This window comes from Chinchilla lanigera, unplaced genomic scaffold, assembly GCF_000276665.1.
Source record: "Chinchilla lanigera isolate Chin_1 unplaced genomic scaffold, ChiLan1.0 scaffold00054, whole genome shotgun sequence".
NCBI classification, from domain to species: Eukaryota; Metazoa; Chordata; class Mammalia; order Rodentia; family Chinchillidae; genus Chinchilla; species Chinchilla lanigera.
The window spans coordinates 13,120,085-13,136,979 of record NW_004955455.1 but is presented as its reverse complement, the minus strand read 5'-3'; the positions used below and the strand labels follow the sequence as shown (position 1 = coordinate 13,136,979).

Below are 16,895 nucleotides of genomic sequence, written 5' to 3'. Positions count from 1 at the left end.
GATTGAGCAATCTTTCATTTTTACATATGATAATCTGAGCAATGTAGTTGAGGATAGCAGTATGCAAAGTAACAACCACTGTTGATTTGTATTAAATTGTCTTGAGACCCTGTATCACTCTGAATGTTTTTGCTTTGATTTGTTTATGTTCGTGATACTGGTATGCTGCTACTGTTCTACTTTTTTGTTGTTTGTTTCTCAAGTACTACTCTCTTTAAAATAAAAAAAAAAAATCACACAGCCACAATCATCATGTTACACAACTCCAAGAGGTATCATTTCCATCCTAGACTAACTGAATGCCTGCTGGCACGATGCTGTAGCCATACATGGTGATCCTGCCAGCTCCTTGGTGAAGCTAAGACTTAAGTCTAATGTCTAATTCTAAAACTAACTCTATCCTGCCAACTCTGTGCTATACACACAGAGTAGTCCCCCCATGCAAAAAATGCAGGTTTATTTCTAATTGTAAGAGGAATTCAGTATTTAATTTAAAATTTTCTAGATTATAACAGACATCTACCATTTGTACTATTTCATCATATTTGTTTCAAGTTTCTTTTCTTCTGAAAAATAAGAAAGTAGATGTAAATTTATTCCCCTTCCTTTATCCAGAGACTGTACTATGGACTTCCTTTATCCAGAGATGTAAAAGAATTACATCTTCTATAGCCATGGTATGTTTTGTTGATAGTTATGTACTGTTAAGAATATATAAAAGTGTTTATAAAACTTTCACAATTGGCATCATACTGTACTGTAAGATACAGTAAATTTTCAAATTTGTTTGTTCATTTACTAGTCTTATACTACAATTTTGAGATTTATCCACGACAAAATGTGGGTTATTTTTACTCTAAACTGTGACAGATGAAGTGTAATAAAAAAATATGGTGAATGTCTAAATTTTAAAAATATTATAATTTTTTTAAATTAAAAAAAAGATATATGGCCATTAATGCCCCTCAAAATATTCTTTCTTGCTTCAAACTACTTATTCCCTTATGCTTTCCACTTTCTGAAGCAGTTCTGGAAGTCCTCTTTTGTGAGTCTTTGATTGTGCTGCTGTGGCTGCCTTGGGGTCCTCAGTCGATTAAAAATGTGTATTTTTCATGGTCATTTTGACTTTGGAGAAGAGCCAGAAGTCACACAGTGCCAGATCTCGTGACTAAAGTGGATGAGGACACAACATAATGTTACCAGCCTGCCTTTCTGTTAGATGGCACTCAGCAGCAGCATTCACTGTATTTTTGATCATACATTCTAAAGACGCCTCATAATATGGCACAATTTATTTTGCATGCTCTCCTTTGGATAAAGATCTAGGCTGTCTCCACTTCTTCTGGCTACTACACTCAAGGCTGCATGCTCAACACTTTTCCCAGTGTACATGCAGAGAGATTTTCCTAAGGTCTACCACAAGTGAAAAGTTGGGTCATGGAGACCTCTCCTCATGAGCTTTACTACCTGTGACTACTTTCCTCTCCAGAATCATTTTATCAGTTTATGTTCCTATAAATGGGAGATGAATTATTTCCTTAGCTGCTGCTCCAAATTATCCTCAGACTTAAAAACTTTTGCCAATATGGGAGATGTAAAATGATTTTAACCTGCATATCTTGAATTACTAAGGCTGATCATCTCCTGATGTCTGTTGTTCATTCAGGTTTCCTTTTCAGCAAATGGATCACATTCTTTATCCATTTTTCTGTTGGCTGTTTGGCTTTTTCTTTTTGATACAGAAATTTTAAGAGTTCTTTATAAATGCTGGACCAATACTCCGCAGGGTAGATATGCTACAATTACCTTTTCTCAGTCTGTGGCTTGTCTTTCACTTTAATGCTTTATATAACTTTATAATTTACATGGTAAAAGTTACCATATTTGTCTTAATGGGGTTTTTTTTCAGTGCTGGAGATTGAACCTGGAGCCTCACGTATATTAGGCAAGTGATCTACTACTGAGCCGCACATCCTCAATCCTTTTCATTTTTTATTTTGAAATAGGGTCTCACTAAATTGGCTGAGCTACCCTTGAACTTGTGACCCTCTTGCCTCACCCTCCTAAGCAGGTGGGATTACAGGCATGTTTAAAGATATTGTTTGGAAAAATTCTTCCTTATACTTATAAAGGTAACCTAAATTAATAATATTTACATAGTTTTTATTATATGCCAGGCAATTTTATATAATTTATGAATATAATTTATTATAATTTACTATAAATCTATATAATTATATTATACAACATAATGTATATAGATGTAAATCCATTCATTTCAGAACAACCCCATGAAGTAGGTGTTATTATCTCTTTATAAATAAGGAAATTGATGCATAGTGGGAGGACTTCTCCTAAATGTTTTAAAGTTTTACTCTTTGCTTTTATTTCCTTCCCCCCCCCCCCCCCCGGTACTGGGAAACTCACGACCTTATGCTTGCCAGGCAGGTGCTATGTCGCTGAGCTAAATCCCCAGCCCCTTTTGCTTTTAGGTATTTAACCAATCTAGACTTTATTTTCATGTATGGCATAGCTAGAAATCTAATTTTGGTTTTTATCATATTAAAAAAATGTGTCAGGATGTATTATTTATCAAATGGGCTCTCTTTTCTATGCTGAGCTGCAATGACCTTTCTGTCCTACACTAAAACCTGCATCATACAATCTGTTTCTAGGTTTTCTTTTTGTTTGTTTGTTTTTTCCCCGGTACTGGGAATCGAACTTTTTTTTGTTTGTTTTTTTCCTGGTACAGGGAATCGAACCTCGCACTTGTGAGGCAGGTGCTATGCTGCTGAGCTAAATCCCCAGCCCTCTCTAGGTTTTCTTTTCTGTTCTATTGGATATACTACTCTTTCCTCGAACCAGTACCATGCTAATTTAACTACTGTGGTGTGGATCTTGATACAGTGATTCCTCCAAGTTCTTCAGAAATGTTTTGGCTAGTTGTGCCTTATGAACTTTACAGTTTCCAAGTTCTTACAGAGTATTGCTGGATGTTTACCCTAAATCCATTTTAAGTATGCAAATATTTCTTCTGAGTGTCACCCACATCAGTATGGGTAAATCTGATCAATTTCCTCTGCAGTGAAAGTGAGACTAGCACAATATTAAAACTTAAAAAAGAAATCTATCACCTTGATATCTATCAATACAGATCAGTTAAATAAATTACTGCATATATAAACAATGGAAAAACATGATGCCACTAAAACAATAAAAAAGGTGTCTAAGTCAAACAAAACGAATCTTCAAGTATTGCTAAGTAAAAAATCAAAGTGTGGAACTTCATGTATATGTTGACTTGGATGTGAAAGTTAATATAAGAAGTATATATTGAGGCTGGTGTGTAGGTAGAGCATGCATAAGGTCTGGGTTCAATATCAAGTACCAAAAAAGAAAAAAAAGTTTATATTCATATTTGTATATACAAAAAGAAATTCTGGGAGGATACACAAGATATCAATAATAGCAGTTCTCTGTATATGTCAATGGGGTTGGGTAAGAATTGAGTGGATGGTGCTGGGGGTGGAAGATCACCCTTTTTTAAATAAGCCAGCATCTTGCCATATTGCTAGGCTGATCTTGAACTCCTGGGTGCCATGATTCTCCCACTCCAGTCTTCCCTGTGCTGGGACTATAGGTGCCTGTCACTGTGCTTGGCCTACATTTTTTGATTCCCAACCCATGTGAGTCTGTTACCTAATTGGGAGAAATTGAATAAATATTCAAATTTTCCTCTTTGACTTCTGTTTTTTTTCCCCTGCCTAATATGTCTTTATGGCAAAAAGATACTCAAATAAATTAGGTGTCTGTCACATTTTTCTTTGTTGGAAATGGTTAATGAATAACTGGAAATACGATACAGAGTGTCCCAATTCTCCTTGTAGGGTAGAACTTTGGGAAAAAGAGAAAATTGTCATTTGAAAATCAAACTGGAACTCAGAAATTCTTACAGGATCAGTTTGGAACCACAAAAGAATAAAAAACACTAAAACCTAAGTTTTAAAAATTAGGCAAAGATCCAGGCATGGTGGCACATGCCTATAATCCCAGCACTCGGGAGACTGAGGCAGGAGGATTACTGCAAGTTTGATGCCAGCCTGGGCTACACAGTGAGTTCAAGGCCAGCCTGAACTGCATGGTGAGACCCTGTCTCAAAAGACAAAACAAACAAACAAAAATTAGACAAACAATTTCTCAAAACCTGGTTTTAAAAAGTTGAATGTTTTTAATTTAAAATTTGTAAAATATCTAGATAAAGGCAGTGTTATGAGGCAGCTCATCCTGGATTTCAGAGGCCAGTTGTGCACATCTTCCCTCAAGTCCATGACTTGTGAATCACACTGATAGCTTGAAATTGGCTATAGAGCGAGTATTTACACCTCGGAAACTGACAAATGCTATAAATCTCACTATCAAGAGATTTGTTTGTTAAATTTACTATTATGCCACTGGATAGAGGTAATTTTAATATATATTAAAGTTCAAAGTATATAGAATCAGAGAAGAGATTCTGTGGTATTATAGACAATTTTATATAACAATGTTTGGAGAACAACTTTAAGACAGGTTTATCTTGATACGAAATTGTCTCCAAGGCTGTACTCTTTGTGGGTCAAATAAAGTTTTAGAGCTAGATCTTTGATAAGCCTTTTACTACTTGTTTGGATTTCCCTAATACAAGATGAAGTATAAGTTAAGGTAATGGATACAGCTATGAAGACAGGACATACATTACTACTCACAGTACAGAGAATATTTTTCAAATATTAGTATGTACTTATATTTCCATGTTTGCTAACTGCCACATCTGTTCACATTCCTTCAATTAAATTAATAGCATGACAGTGGAATAGGGAGAAAGTAATCTTCTGTGTTACACAAGAGCACAGAAAATATCTATAATAAGTTCATATTCCTTCACACACATATAGCAGTCATCCATTAAACAACAGCTGGATGAGTTAACCGACATAAGGGGTCATAAGGAGTGATTCTCAAAAATATAATCAAAATAACTCTTTACTCACCCAATTCAATGCAGGTGATCCCAAGTGACCAAATATCAACTTTCCCATCATACTGCCCCTCATCCATAGCTAAGATCACTTCTGGAGCCATCCTAAGAAACATAATATGCAAAACTCAAGTTGTAAATTAAAAACAAAACTCTTAAAGTCAATTAATAAAACAGCTGTTCTAAAGGATAGTCAAAGAGTTTATCTGATAGATATTTTCTTACATAAGTCATTTTGGAAAACACTATTCAAAGTGTAAAGGTACTTAGTGAAATGAAAACTCACTATGAGATGATATGTTCAATAAATTCTGGTTCTACCCTTAACTATTGGTTTTATTTTAGATAAGTTACTTTTCTTCATATATAAAATAGAATTCTAACAGTTATCTTACAGACATTTATAAAGGATTACTATAAATGAAATACAAATTCAAACATGAAAAATATTTTACAGAACAACATAAAGCAAGGTTCTCAGCTGCGCCAAAGATAAGTACACAACTTACAAAACAACAATAAAAAACCCAAGAGAAATTAGGTTATGGCAATGGATGTCTCTTTACTTGTCTGTCCATAACGTATTTTCATTACAGAGCAGGAACCATATCAGTTTATGTGCTTTGGACAGAACTGTATTCTATTATTGCGCGTAAGCAGTTGCTTGGTAAATCTATCTTATCACGGGGGGAAATGTTCAAACAGCAGGTGATATTATTTTAGTAGGTAGGTTATTTTCCAGGGATATAAGTCATTTTCTAAGATATAATAAAATTCCTATGTATTCAGGGAAGATAAAAAGAGAATCTGGAATAGACTAGGGGCACAACTTTGAAGCTAGGTGAACTATCAGAGAACTGAACAAAGACAAAAACTTGGATTTCCGTCAGTGGAAGGTAACACTTACACTTGTTGGCTAGCCAAAAAAGGCTAAAGAAGATCCCTTGTCCTTACCCAGAGACTCTGCCTCAAGAGAAAAGTTCAAAAGAAACCTCAAATGAAATCTAAAACCTAAGCTTGGTCAGTGAGTTGATAATCCTGCTCAGTTTACACACAGTGACATCAACCTTATTTGAACAATTTAAAGTAACTGTTAAGTTTATGGTAAGTCAGAGTGTTTGTTTTTTGCTAACAAGTTTTCTAATCTTCTCAAATAAAATCTCATTTTGGGCACACTGCTAAGACATTGTCAAAAAACAAACCAAAACGCCATCTTGCTCATGTAAGCGCATTTAAAAATTCTGTCCTATTTCCTAGTTCTACGTACCAGTAAGGTGTACCCACGAAGGAGTTGGCAGGAGAAGCCATTGAGGCAGATCCAAAATCAGCTAGTTTCACCTGACCTGGCTCAGATAGGAGAATATTTCCTGCTTTAATATCCCTATAGGAAAAAATAAGAGGGTTAGAAAATTACTTTTCAAGTTTGATTTTGGAATAGGTCAGAGCATGCAATTAATAAGACAAAAAGTTTATTTAAAAAGAAAACTTAGCTCAGATAGCCAGAAGGGGATTTAATAATTACTGCATGTTATACGGGGGCCCAGATTCCTGGGTATTCTTACAAGTAGGTCATACTAATTACTTAAAGGTAGAGCTTTCTTCAGAGGGAGGGAATACAGTGAGAAAAAAGGCAAACATGGCAGACAAGGGACCCTCTTCAGCTGTTATAAAAAAATGTGTTCTTAAGTGCTAAATCTAGTCACCAGCAATATTCCTTACGGTAAGAAAACTGGTACTAGTTATAACTGCCTTTTATTTTTTCTTCCAAATTATGTGACATTTCTGGAACCTAAACAAGCCTGCGATGACTCTATATCGACTATCTAGCCGATAATCCTCAACTACACACATACCTTTTCTTTCTTGCCTGTGACCCTTTCTCTCTGCCTTTAATTGTAACAGCAACTCTAAGGTATTTGAGGGTACATGTTATATAGAAGGTGTTATTTTAAAAATAACACTGTACAGTAAAAAGAAGACCCTGGAAGATCAAAACAAACAAAGATTAGGGGTTAGGAAATTGCATTTGTATTGTATTATTACAACGAATTCCAAGTGGTTACCACTAAAGATATTAAATGTTTTATGCAGTGAAAGTTTTTAAGATATGATTTTTAAAAATTCATTCTTCAGTATGATAATTTACAATGAGAAGATGTAGATGTAGTCTTTATTCTTTTTAAAAAAGACATGAGGTGTAATGAGCACTGAGAACCATGAACTGTGTACACTGATGGGCCGTGGCAAGATAAGGCGGAGAAAATGAGAAAAACTTATGTCAAGCTGAAAATGAATCAGGCTCAAATGCTTCCGAAATGACTTTGAAAAAACTTCCCTTGAAAATTCAGTTTCCTTCTTCTGATGACATTAGGCATTGGCAGAGAGAATTAAAAAAAAAAAAAAAAGCATTATTTGTCTTTACACCAGAAAAATATCTTTTATCTCCTATTTTCAGTTAGAAGACTGAACTACTTCTTAAATCAAAATAAAAACCTGGGACTTGGTATTCATTTTTAAATTTAAAGAACAATGTAAAACTTCGTCTTTTTAATTTATTTTACAAATTAAAGAAGATAATGTATTATGCAGAGTAAAACAGTGAGTCAAAGTGCAGACTGAAATAATAGACACAAAAAACTAAACTGTGGCTTTAAGTAAATGAGGGCAAATCATCAGAAGCAAGCTGGTGTTCAGGAATAACATCTTGGTACCAAAGAAACACATTTTCTAAAAAAGATGTCGAATCCATAGACATTATGGTAAATGTGTTTAATCAATTTTTATTGGACATGATTAGGTTCATTCTTTATCTTAATTTTTTGTTTTGTTTTGCTTTTTTTTTTGCAGTGCTAGGAATAAAATTCAGGATCTCGCACATCCTGGGCAAGAACCACTGAGCTATACCCTGCAGCCTGTCACTGTTCATTTTTATAAATATGCAGAACTCCAGGCAGGATCTGGTGTACTTGTCTTAAGGAAGTTCTGTTTTTGTAGCCCCAGTAACTGGTGATTGAAAGGTAGAAAAGAGAGAACTATGACCTAACAGTTTCACTTCTCCCTAGCGAAGGCCAAGTCTTTGTGTTTGTGAGCCATGTTGCATCCTTCATATCTATCTAATATTCCATTTCTTCTACCACATATTCAAGTCACTGCTTGAAGTGTTTTACTGAGAGGAGGAAAGATCAGTAATATCTTTCTTTAGGAGAAGTTAGTTGAGGGAGGATGGGGGAGGATTTATTGGAAGCAAACAGATTGCTGCTCCTCCTGGATGTATGGAGTAATGTTGCCAGAATTTAGCAACAGGAGAGTGGGTTATGGTACAGGAAATACAAGACAGAGGAATGGGGATGTGGCTTAGTGTTAGAGTGCATGATAAGCATGCATCAGGCCCTGGGTTCCATCCTCAGCACTGAAAAGAGAAAAGAACATATAATGTAGAAAAGAGCTCTGGATTACCAGATTCAGAGTTAAGAAATCTGAGTTTAATCCTTTCTCTGTTATTTAAATGCTGTGAAACTGTGGGCAAGTATTTCAAACCTTTCTGAGTCCCAATCTCTTAATTCTCAAAACAGAGTGTCTTTCTAACTACGTATCTACATGGACTATAGACATGCAAAATTTTTAGTGATGAAACAGCATCTATCTGTACAGAAGTAACTTGTTATATGGAATAGTACAGGGAGAAGAAATTTAGCTATGAAATAAATATACACAAACAAGGTTTATTTTCTTTTCTTCTTGACACAGTATCAAAAGATCACTGGGCCCTCTTTAAACTTCCCTGCAACACTGAGCCTGGAGGCTAGTTGCCTGAGGAAGGAGAGGGTGTAAGCCTTTCTAGGTACATGGGAGAGACCAGGAGAGGTGAGCTAAACTCTGGCAACAGTACTCCTCACATCCAGGAGAAGCAGCAATCTGTTTGCTTCCCATAAATCCTTAGGCACCCTGAAAATTGGAGCATGAACTAATTTTCAAGGTTCCTGAAATAGAAAGTCTTATAACCAAAATGAAAAGGAAACTGGTCTCTAATCTTACCTATGAATCAATGCATGAGAATGTAGGTAGGCCAGCCCTTGCAAGGCACCGTGAGTAATGGCGGCGATCTCCACTTCCTGAAGTGGTTTCTTATGAACTGAAGAAGGGGTGGGGGGAAAGATCAGAAGTAATGATCAGTTTCATTTCTATTTTTATTATCTTATATAGGTATACCATACTATATTATAGACTCTCTCAAATGATAACTTGGTAGTACATTCACCTAAACACACAGGATATGTATTTTCTATAGAGCAGTAATAAATGGTTAGGTGAAAGGAAACTCAAGTATATAAAAACAAAGCAACACTTCAAAACAAAACAAAGAAAGTCTAATATTCACTAAATGAAGAATTTTTAATTTACTTATCAGTTGCAAGTCAATAATATCAAAGTGATTCCAGCTGACCAGGCTCAAATTTATTAGTTTCTTCTGACATTTTAACTGTGGAATATTCTAGGTCACATTATTTTTAGCCAAAAGCCATCTATAATTACTCTCTCTAACTACAGGTTTTCTTATTTGTGAAAGTGGCTAAGAGGCAATTTCCATTCAGAGATCAAGGATGATTTTGGACTACTTTTTAATATAAATTTTTCACATAGCCTCTGGTTATAACAGCATTTTCAGAGGAGACAAGGGTTAGCCATGACATTGGAAAGGGTTGAATATCAATATAATTTGATAACACCTACCTCTTTCATCCATACACATGAATTTGATGTTTTTGGCCACATCACATCACACCATACCACATTACATCACACCACATCACATCAAATGTTTTAGCAATATCTGCCCTAGATGGACCATGAACTATACAGGAAAGCCGCTACCATTGCCCAGATACTTTTGGTGACATTCAGAGATGAAGTCTGCACAGCTTACACATACAATGCTTTAGCCCAAGTCATCACCCAACTAGACTGCCCCAACTGTACTGTAATGTAAGAGGAGATAAACATTTGGATCAAAGTAAAATAGAGAGGAAGGTAGACTGCTTTCATTCTTACCTTCCAACAAATCAGAGGCCGAGCCTAAGCAATATTCCATCACCAACTGTAGAAGATTTTTTTAAGAAAGGAAAGAATAATAAATATTAATAAGACACTGCTCAAACTAACCAACCAAGGAACCAAGAATGCTAAGAGAATAAATATTTTGACCGACTTGAACTTGTATTATTCTGGTTGCTGACATTAACTGATTTTTGTAATTTCCAACATCTCAGTTTTGTTCTTTATTTATGATTTTCCACACTATCTCGTTGTAGAAAAGACTTACAGCAGCTAGGTTACACTATAAATTAAATTTTATAACTTAGAAGTACTCTTAAAAAAACATGAGCCAGTAAAATCTGCATTGGAAAATGCTAGTTAAGTAAAATAAACCATGTACGAGATCCTAGTTTCAATCCTCAGCACCATAAAAAACAAAACACAAATAAAACCTAGTAGGTAGCAAATCCTTATTTTCACATTTTGAAAAGTTCTAAATAAGAGATGTATCTTGTTTGGAACTCAGTTGAGAGATGTAACTTGCTGGGCTGGGGATATAGCTCAGTGGCACAAGTGCTTGCCTGGCAAGCCTGAGGTCATGAGTTCAATTCCCGGTACCAAAAAAAAAAAAAGAGAGCTGCAACTTGCTATGTGTCATTGTTCTGAATCATTGAGAGACATGGGATATTTTAATTTATCTCTAGAACACTTCTATAATAACATCATAGCATTATTATACTGTTGATATCTCTTAGGTTGACAATCTTTGGAGGCTTTATTTTTTAATCTTTAAAATTTTTTTCTTTTTTCTTTTTATTATTATTATATCTTGTCTTTTTGAGGCAAGGTCTTGCTATGCAGTTCAGGCTGGCCTTGAGGTCACTTTGTAGCCCAGGTTGGTCTCGAACTTGCAACAATCCTCTTGCCTCAGCCTCCCAAGTGCTGAGATTACAGGTGTGCAACACCATGCCCAGCCATTAGAGGCTTTCTTAAAACATAAATGAGCAAATGCTTACTTTGCTCCCCTGGATATCTGAAGTGTTCCAGACGCTGTATTTCTCTGAAATTAAGACCTAACTGGAAAACAAGCCTTAGCATGATTTTTCAGGATGCTCTAAATAGAACCCCTACACCCCAAATAAACCTTTGTCAGCCCGATGGACACATTTAGTACATCCACTGCAACATATGCCAGACATACTGAATTATATAATAGTATTAATATATAACTACATATAATTGTTATTGACATTAAGTTAAAACAAATGATAATATAAAGTATTATTTGTAAATATCTAAGCAGGTGCCATTGGACTAGAGGTGAACACCTGTGTAAACAGATAAAATCCAGATTTATTGCTGAACCACCAATGGGAGTACAGACATAATGCACGATAACATGCATGTCTGATAATAAATGAGCATGGTTATGTCTCATACGAATCTTCATAATTTAATACACTGTGTCCTGTAATGACACACTACAACCAAGGTACATCGACAAGAAGTGCTTATTCCAGGAGAGCTCCACTGCTGGACATGAGAGACTGGGGTCAATGGAGCTACAGGATATGGAATTGTAAGAAATTCAGGCTGGAATTCAGGATTTGAAGAATTCTGACGATGTTTCAGAAAATTACATGACTGTATACAAATAAATGTAGTCTTTTGTTGTTGTTTTTGTTTTTTTGAGACAGGGTCTTACTGTGTAGTTCAGGCTAGCCTGGGCTCACTATGTAGTCCAGGCTGTCCTCAAATTCATGGTGATCCTCCTGCCTCAGCTTCCTGAGTGCTGAGATTACAGGTGTGTGCCACCATGCCTGGCCAAATTGTTATTTTGTTATTATAAAACCAGCACATAGGAGCATTTCTGTAATCCCAGAACTGTGGGAAGTTGAGGCAGGAGGATTACAAGTTTGTGCCCAGCCTGGGCAACTTAGTGAGACCCTGTCTCAAAAAATAAAACAAAAGCCACGTATGGTGGCTCATACCTGTAATTTCAACAGTCTGGGAGTCTGAGGCAGAAGGATTGCGAACGGCTGGGAATATAACTTTGAGTTAAGGTTCAATCCTCAGTACACACACACACATGATAAAACTAGCACTTGTTCATTATGAAATAAATTTCCTACAGTCAACTGGACATAGCCAATATCAACATATTGGCTCCTGTCATTTTAAAAAGTGAATGTGGAACATATTTATATATTACATTTTGCATTAATGGAATAATTTAGAATATTACAAGAAGTCTAGAAATACAGTTTTCTGACATAAAACAGATTGACAAACATTTATTTTCCTACTGAGAAAATAGAGATTCCATATAAATAAATATAATGAACATTAGCCTTTAGTTTTTTCTTTAACCAACCACTCTTTTTCTTTTTGAGATGGGGTTTTGCTAAGGCCTCAAATTTGGGATTTTCTTGCCTCCGTTTTCTGAGCAACAGAGATTATAGGAGTATGCTACTATGCCTGGCTTCTTTAACCAACTTGATAGAAACATTTCTAAATTATATCGCATGCTTTTCTAGGTTTTTAAATTCAGTAACTGAGTATGCATATTTCTTAAACTGAATATACAAATTATGAATAATGATGTTCTTTGATTTATACTGGGGTCATAGACTGATGAACCCACCATCAGTTGAAAATATTTTGTCAAGAATACATTAATACACCGAACTTCCTAAAAAGCACAGTAGTCCCCCTCTTATCAATATGTTTTGTTTCTGCTGCTTAAGTTACCTGTATCAACTGTGGTCTAAAAATAATAAATGGAGAATTCCAGAAATAAACAATTCATAAGTTTTAAAGTATGTGCCATTCTAAGTAGCATAATGAAATCTCTAAATGTCCTGTTCTGTCAGTGAACTGTCTCTTTGTTCAGAGTATCCACCCTGTATATACTACACACTCATTAGTCATTCAGTAGCTGGATCAACTGTGATAGTATTGCAGTACTGTATTTGTGTTCAATTCATATTTTATTTTATTTTTTCATATCTTACTTAATGATCCCAAAATGTAAAAGAACTGATGATGGAAATTTTCTAGCAGTATATTTTTGTAATTGCTTTATTATTGATTACTTTTTATTTCTTATTGTGCCTACTTTATAAGTTAAACCTTGTCATGTACATATGAGAAAATCATACAGGGTTTGGTACTATCTGTTGTTTCAGACACCAATTAGGGGGTCTAGCAACACATGTCCCATGGATATTGGGTTACTAAAATACTCTGTACAGTACTGGACATTTACCCTTGTGATCATAAGACTGATGGAGCTGCGGCTCAATGCCACCACCCAGCACTGAGAAATAACGAAGAAAAAGTTCTAGAATGAGAATAAAAGGCCTTGCCTTTTCCTTAAAAATAGCTCATTACAAGATAATGTTTCCACGAACTTGTCTTGTTGAGTATTTATAGAATGAAATCTTTAAAAGGCTAAGCATCATATTTAATCTTATGAAGGTACACTATGTGACACGCTCTGAAGCAGTAACAACTTTCAAGCACCTGTAACAAAAGTCAGATGGGACAGAAATGGGACTGATATTTTGCAGTTCAAATAAATAACATAAAAATATTTAATTGAAAAATAATAGAAGTTCTTTGACTTACCCAGGCAGTGTGTTCTTTCAAATAACAACCTTTGTACTCAATGGTATTAGGGTGCTTCAATTGTCGCAAAAATTTAATTTCCTTAAGAATATCATGCCATTTCTATAGATAGCAGAAAAGAAATGTTTTAATATTTAAACTGAAAATAATATTTTATCAAGTACATATATATATATATATATATATATATATATGTAGTGTTTTCTGTTATCTTAAATTGATGTAAGGTAAATAACAATGAAGAAACTACCTAAACTTCTAATTTTGTTTAGTTTGGGTACATTTAAATGCAAATTTGTCACTAGATATTAAAATAAAATAACTATACATGTCTGTATTCTATGGTGGAAAATAGGTGACTGAGCTAGAATATTGGCAACTTTTATTATACACTCCAAAAGAAGGGAGGGGGAGAAATGTGAAAAAGAAATGTTTAAAAAATACTATGAAAATCTTTTCTGGATAAGCTTTATTTTTATTGGCACACAATAATTGTATGTATTTTTGGGGTACAGTATAATGTTTCAGTATAAGTATGTATGGTGTAGTTATCCAATCAAGGTAGTTAGTATATCCATCATCTCAAACATGTATCATTTTTTGGTAGGGAGAACATTCAGAATGTTTATTTTGAAATATATACTACAATACTGTTAACTATAGTCATCTCCCCGTGCCATGTACAATTTTGTTACTGGCATATTAACTTGCTTATGTCAGCTGAGGCACACAATTGTCTTGCCTTACCTCGTGTGACTGCTTTCCATTGTAAGACATTTTCTTAACTGCCACCACCTCATTGGTGTGAGCATTTGTGGCCTGTGTTAAAAGGGAAGAATAAAAGAAAAAGAACTAATTATATTTCAATTGGTTTAACTTCTTTGATGAGAGATTTCTTTTCCCCTGGTCCTAGAGATTGAACCCAGGGCCTTTGCACTGAGCTACCAGGTCCTTTACTTTTTAGTGAGATAGTTTTTCTATCTTTTTTTTGAGACAGGGTCTTGCTATGTAGTTCACATTGGCTTTGAACTCAGTGTGTAGCCCAGGCTGGCCTTGAACTCACAGTGATCCTCCTGCTTCAGCTTCCCGAGTGTTGGGATTATAGATGTGCACCACCATGTCTGGCTAAAGATAGGGCCTCTAAGTCATTGAATTGCACAGGCTGGGCTCATCCTTGAGAATCTGCATCAGCCTCCCAGAGTGCTGGGATTATAGGTGTGTGTTTAACATCAGGCCCAGTTTAACTAGAGACTTTTATAATATTCTCACACTTCACTACCACCATACAAAGATGTTCTAACTTTTGATAGGATAGACATTTCCACCTCACTTTTAAGGAAAAGCTTCCCTTTAGCCATTTCTGTGTATGCTTGTAAAGGTTGTAATATAATATAAAAAGATGAGGTTTTAACAAAATATATGCAACCAAACAACAATAACAAAAGACCAACTTCAGAAACATCTACACTAGCTTCACGGTGTGGATTGTCTATCAATAAAAAAATCAGTTTACTAAATAGGATGTGGTCTCATAATGAAATAAGCATTAAAGAATGAGGCAATCTATATATAATATACTACCACGGAAAGATATAAAAATATTGTAACAAAAAATGAGCTCTATACTATGATCCTATATTTCAAAAATAATAATAATGTGAGTAGTATATGTGTAGAAAAAAATTGTGAAAGAATGCATACCAAGATACTTATCAATGCTAATGTCTGGGGCGGTGTTTTCCAACATAACTTTCTGGGAGGATGGAAACGGTCCATATTTACACTGTTCAATAGGGGCATGTGTAAAAGGTGGCTGGTGTGACTGAGCAACTGATTTTAAATTTTAATTAATTTTAATTCAATTAAATTTAATTCATCTTTGAAGATACCAAAGTATAGTACAACAACTATTGATAACCTCCTACCACTTTTGTCTGTAACTCACTATTATTTGTCTGTTTGTTTTCCTGAGAAACTATCTTGTAGATAACAATATGTAAAACAACAACCATTGATAATTTCCTACCACTTTGTCTGTAATTTGGCAAGCCCTCCCATTACTATGTTATCCTTCTTCTACTCTTAAAAAAAAAAATTTAATTCATTCCTAATGGCTACTGTGTTTAACAGTGCATCAGAAGGTAAGAGTAATCCTAAAAGTTACTTTTACTTTTAGAGTAATGCATTTTATAATAAGAATGTGTTATCTATACACACACATTTATGTATGTTATCCATGTGTGTTTTCTCTTTTTTGTTTTTGGTACCGGGAATTGAACTCAGGACCTTGCGCTTGCCAGGCAGGCAGGCACTTGTGCCGCTGAGCTATATCCCTGGCCCTCTGTGTGTATTTTTATCTATAAAGGTTGTCCTGTCTCATAATTGTCTCTACTTGCCTTTATCATATCCATGACACAAGTTCACTGAAAGCACACATCCAAGTGATAGTTTTTTCTTTTCAATTTACTTAAGAGACTTAACTAATTTTCTTAAGAATTTCAGAAAAATAAATGTAGGCTATTAAAATATTATCTAGCTTTGGCTTTCTTTTAATAACAGGGCTCTGGCTGAGGGCTACATCTGTGTTATCAATAAATGATTTGAAGTGTACGATTTGTTACTACTGTGGGCCAATACAGCTGTAGCACTGATTCTGAGGTAAAAGATTGGAATTTACTGGTTGATAAAATCAGGTTAATGGTGCATGCCTGTAATCCCAGCACTGGGGAAACTGAGGCAGGAGGATCGCTATGAGTTCAAGGCCAGCCTGCACTACACATTGAGATCCTGTCTCAAAAAAAAAAAATCAGGTTAAAATATTACAGAAAAACTCATGATCATTTTTCTAGTTTCAACTAAAGAAGCTCCTGACACGGAGAACAATGGTTTCTTACAATTTAAAAAAATAAATTGAAATAATGAACAATAATTTACTGATATAAAAATAATTCAACCCCAAATTTTTTGTGTGTTTTGTTTGTTTTTTGAGACATGTCTTCCTGTGCAGTTCAGGCTGGCGTTGAACTCACTATGCAGCCCAGGCTGGCCTTGAACTTGCAGCAATCCTCCTGCCTCAGCCTCCTGAGTGCTAGGATTACAGGCATGCACCACTATGCATGGCTTCAACCCCAGATTCTTAATGAATGTCAAGATGCAGAAGAAATGGTTATATATCAAGATAAGTTTTTATAAGCTCTAAGGTAAACAAACTATA

At 35.1% G+C, this 16,895-nt stretch overlaps 1 protein-coding gene across 2 annotated transcripts in view; it reads right to left on the bottom strand.

Moving 5' to 3' along the window:
* Positions 1-16,895, bottom strand: part of Taok3 (TAO kinase 3) — a 186,922-nt gene that overhangs the window by 70,560 nt on the left and 99,467 nt on the right. For both annotated transcript variants that reach the window (XM_005396533.2, XM_005396534.2), the window contains exons 4-9: positions 14,429-14,500; positions 13,682-13,783; positions 10,067-10,112; positions 9,053-9,149; positions 6,285-6,398; positions 5,031-5,122 (exon numbers count right to left, since the gene is read on the bottom strand). In XM_005396533.2, the coding sequence (XP_005396590.1) occupies positions 5,031-5,122; positions 6,285-6,398; positions 9,053-9,149; positions 10,067-10,112; positions 13,682-13,783; positions 14,429-14,500 (523 nt within the window). The remainder of the gene's footprint in view (positions 1-5,030; positions 5,123-6,284; positions 6,399-9,052; positions 9,150-10,066; positions 10,113-13,681; positions 13,784-14,428; positions 14,501-16,895) is intronic.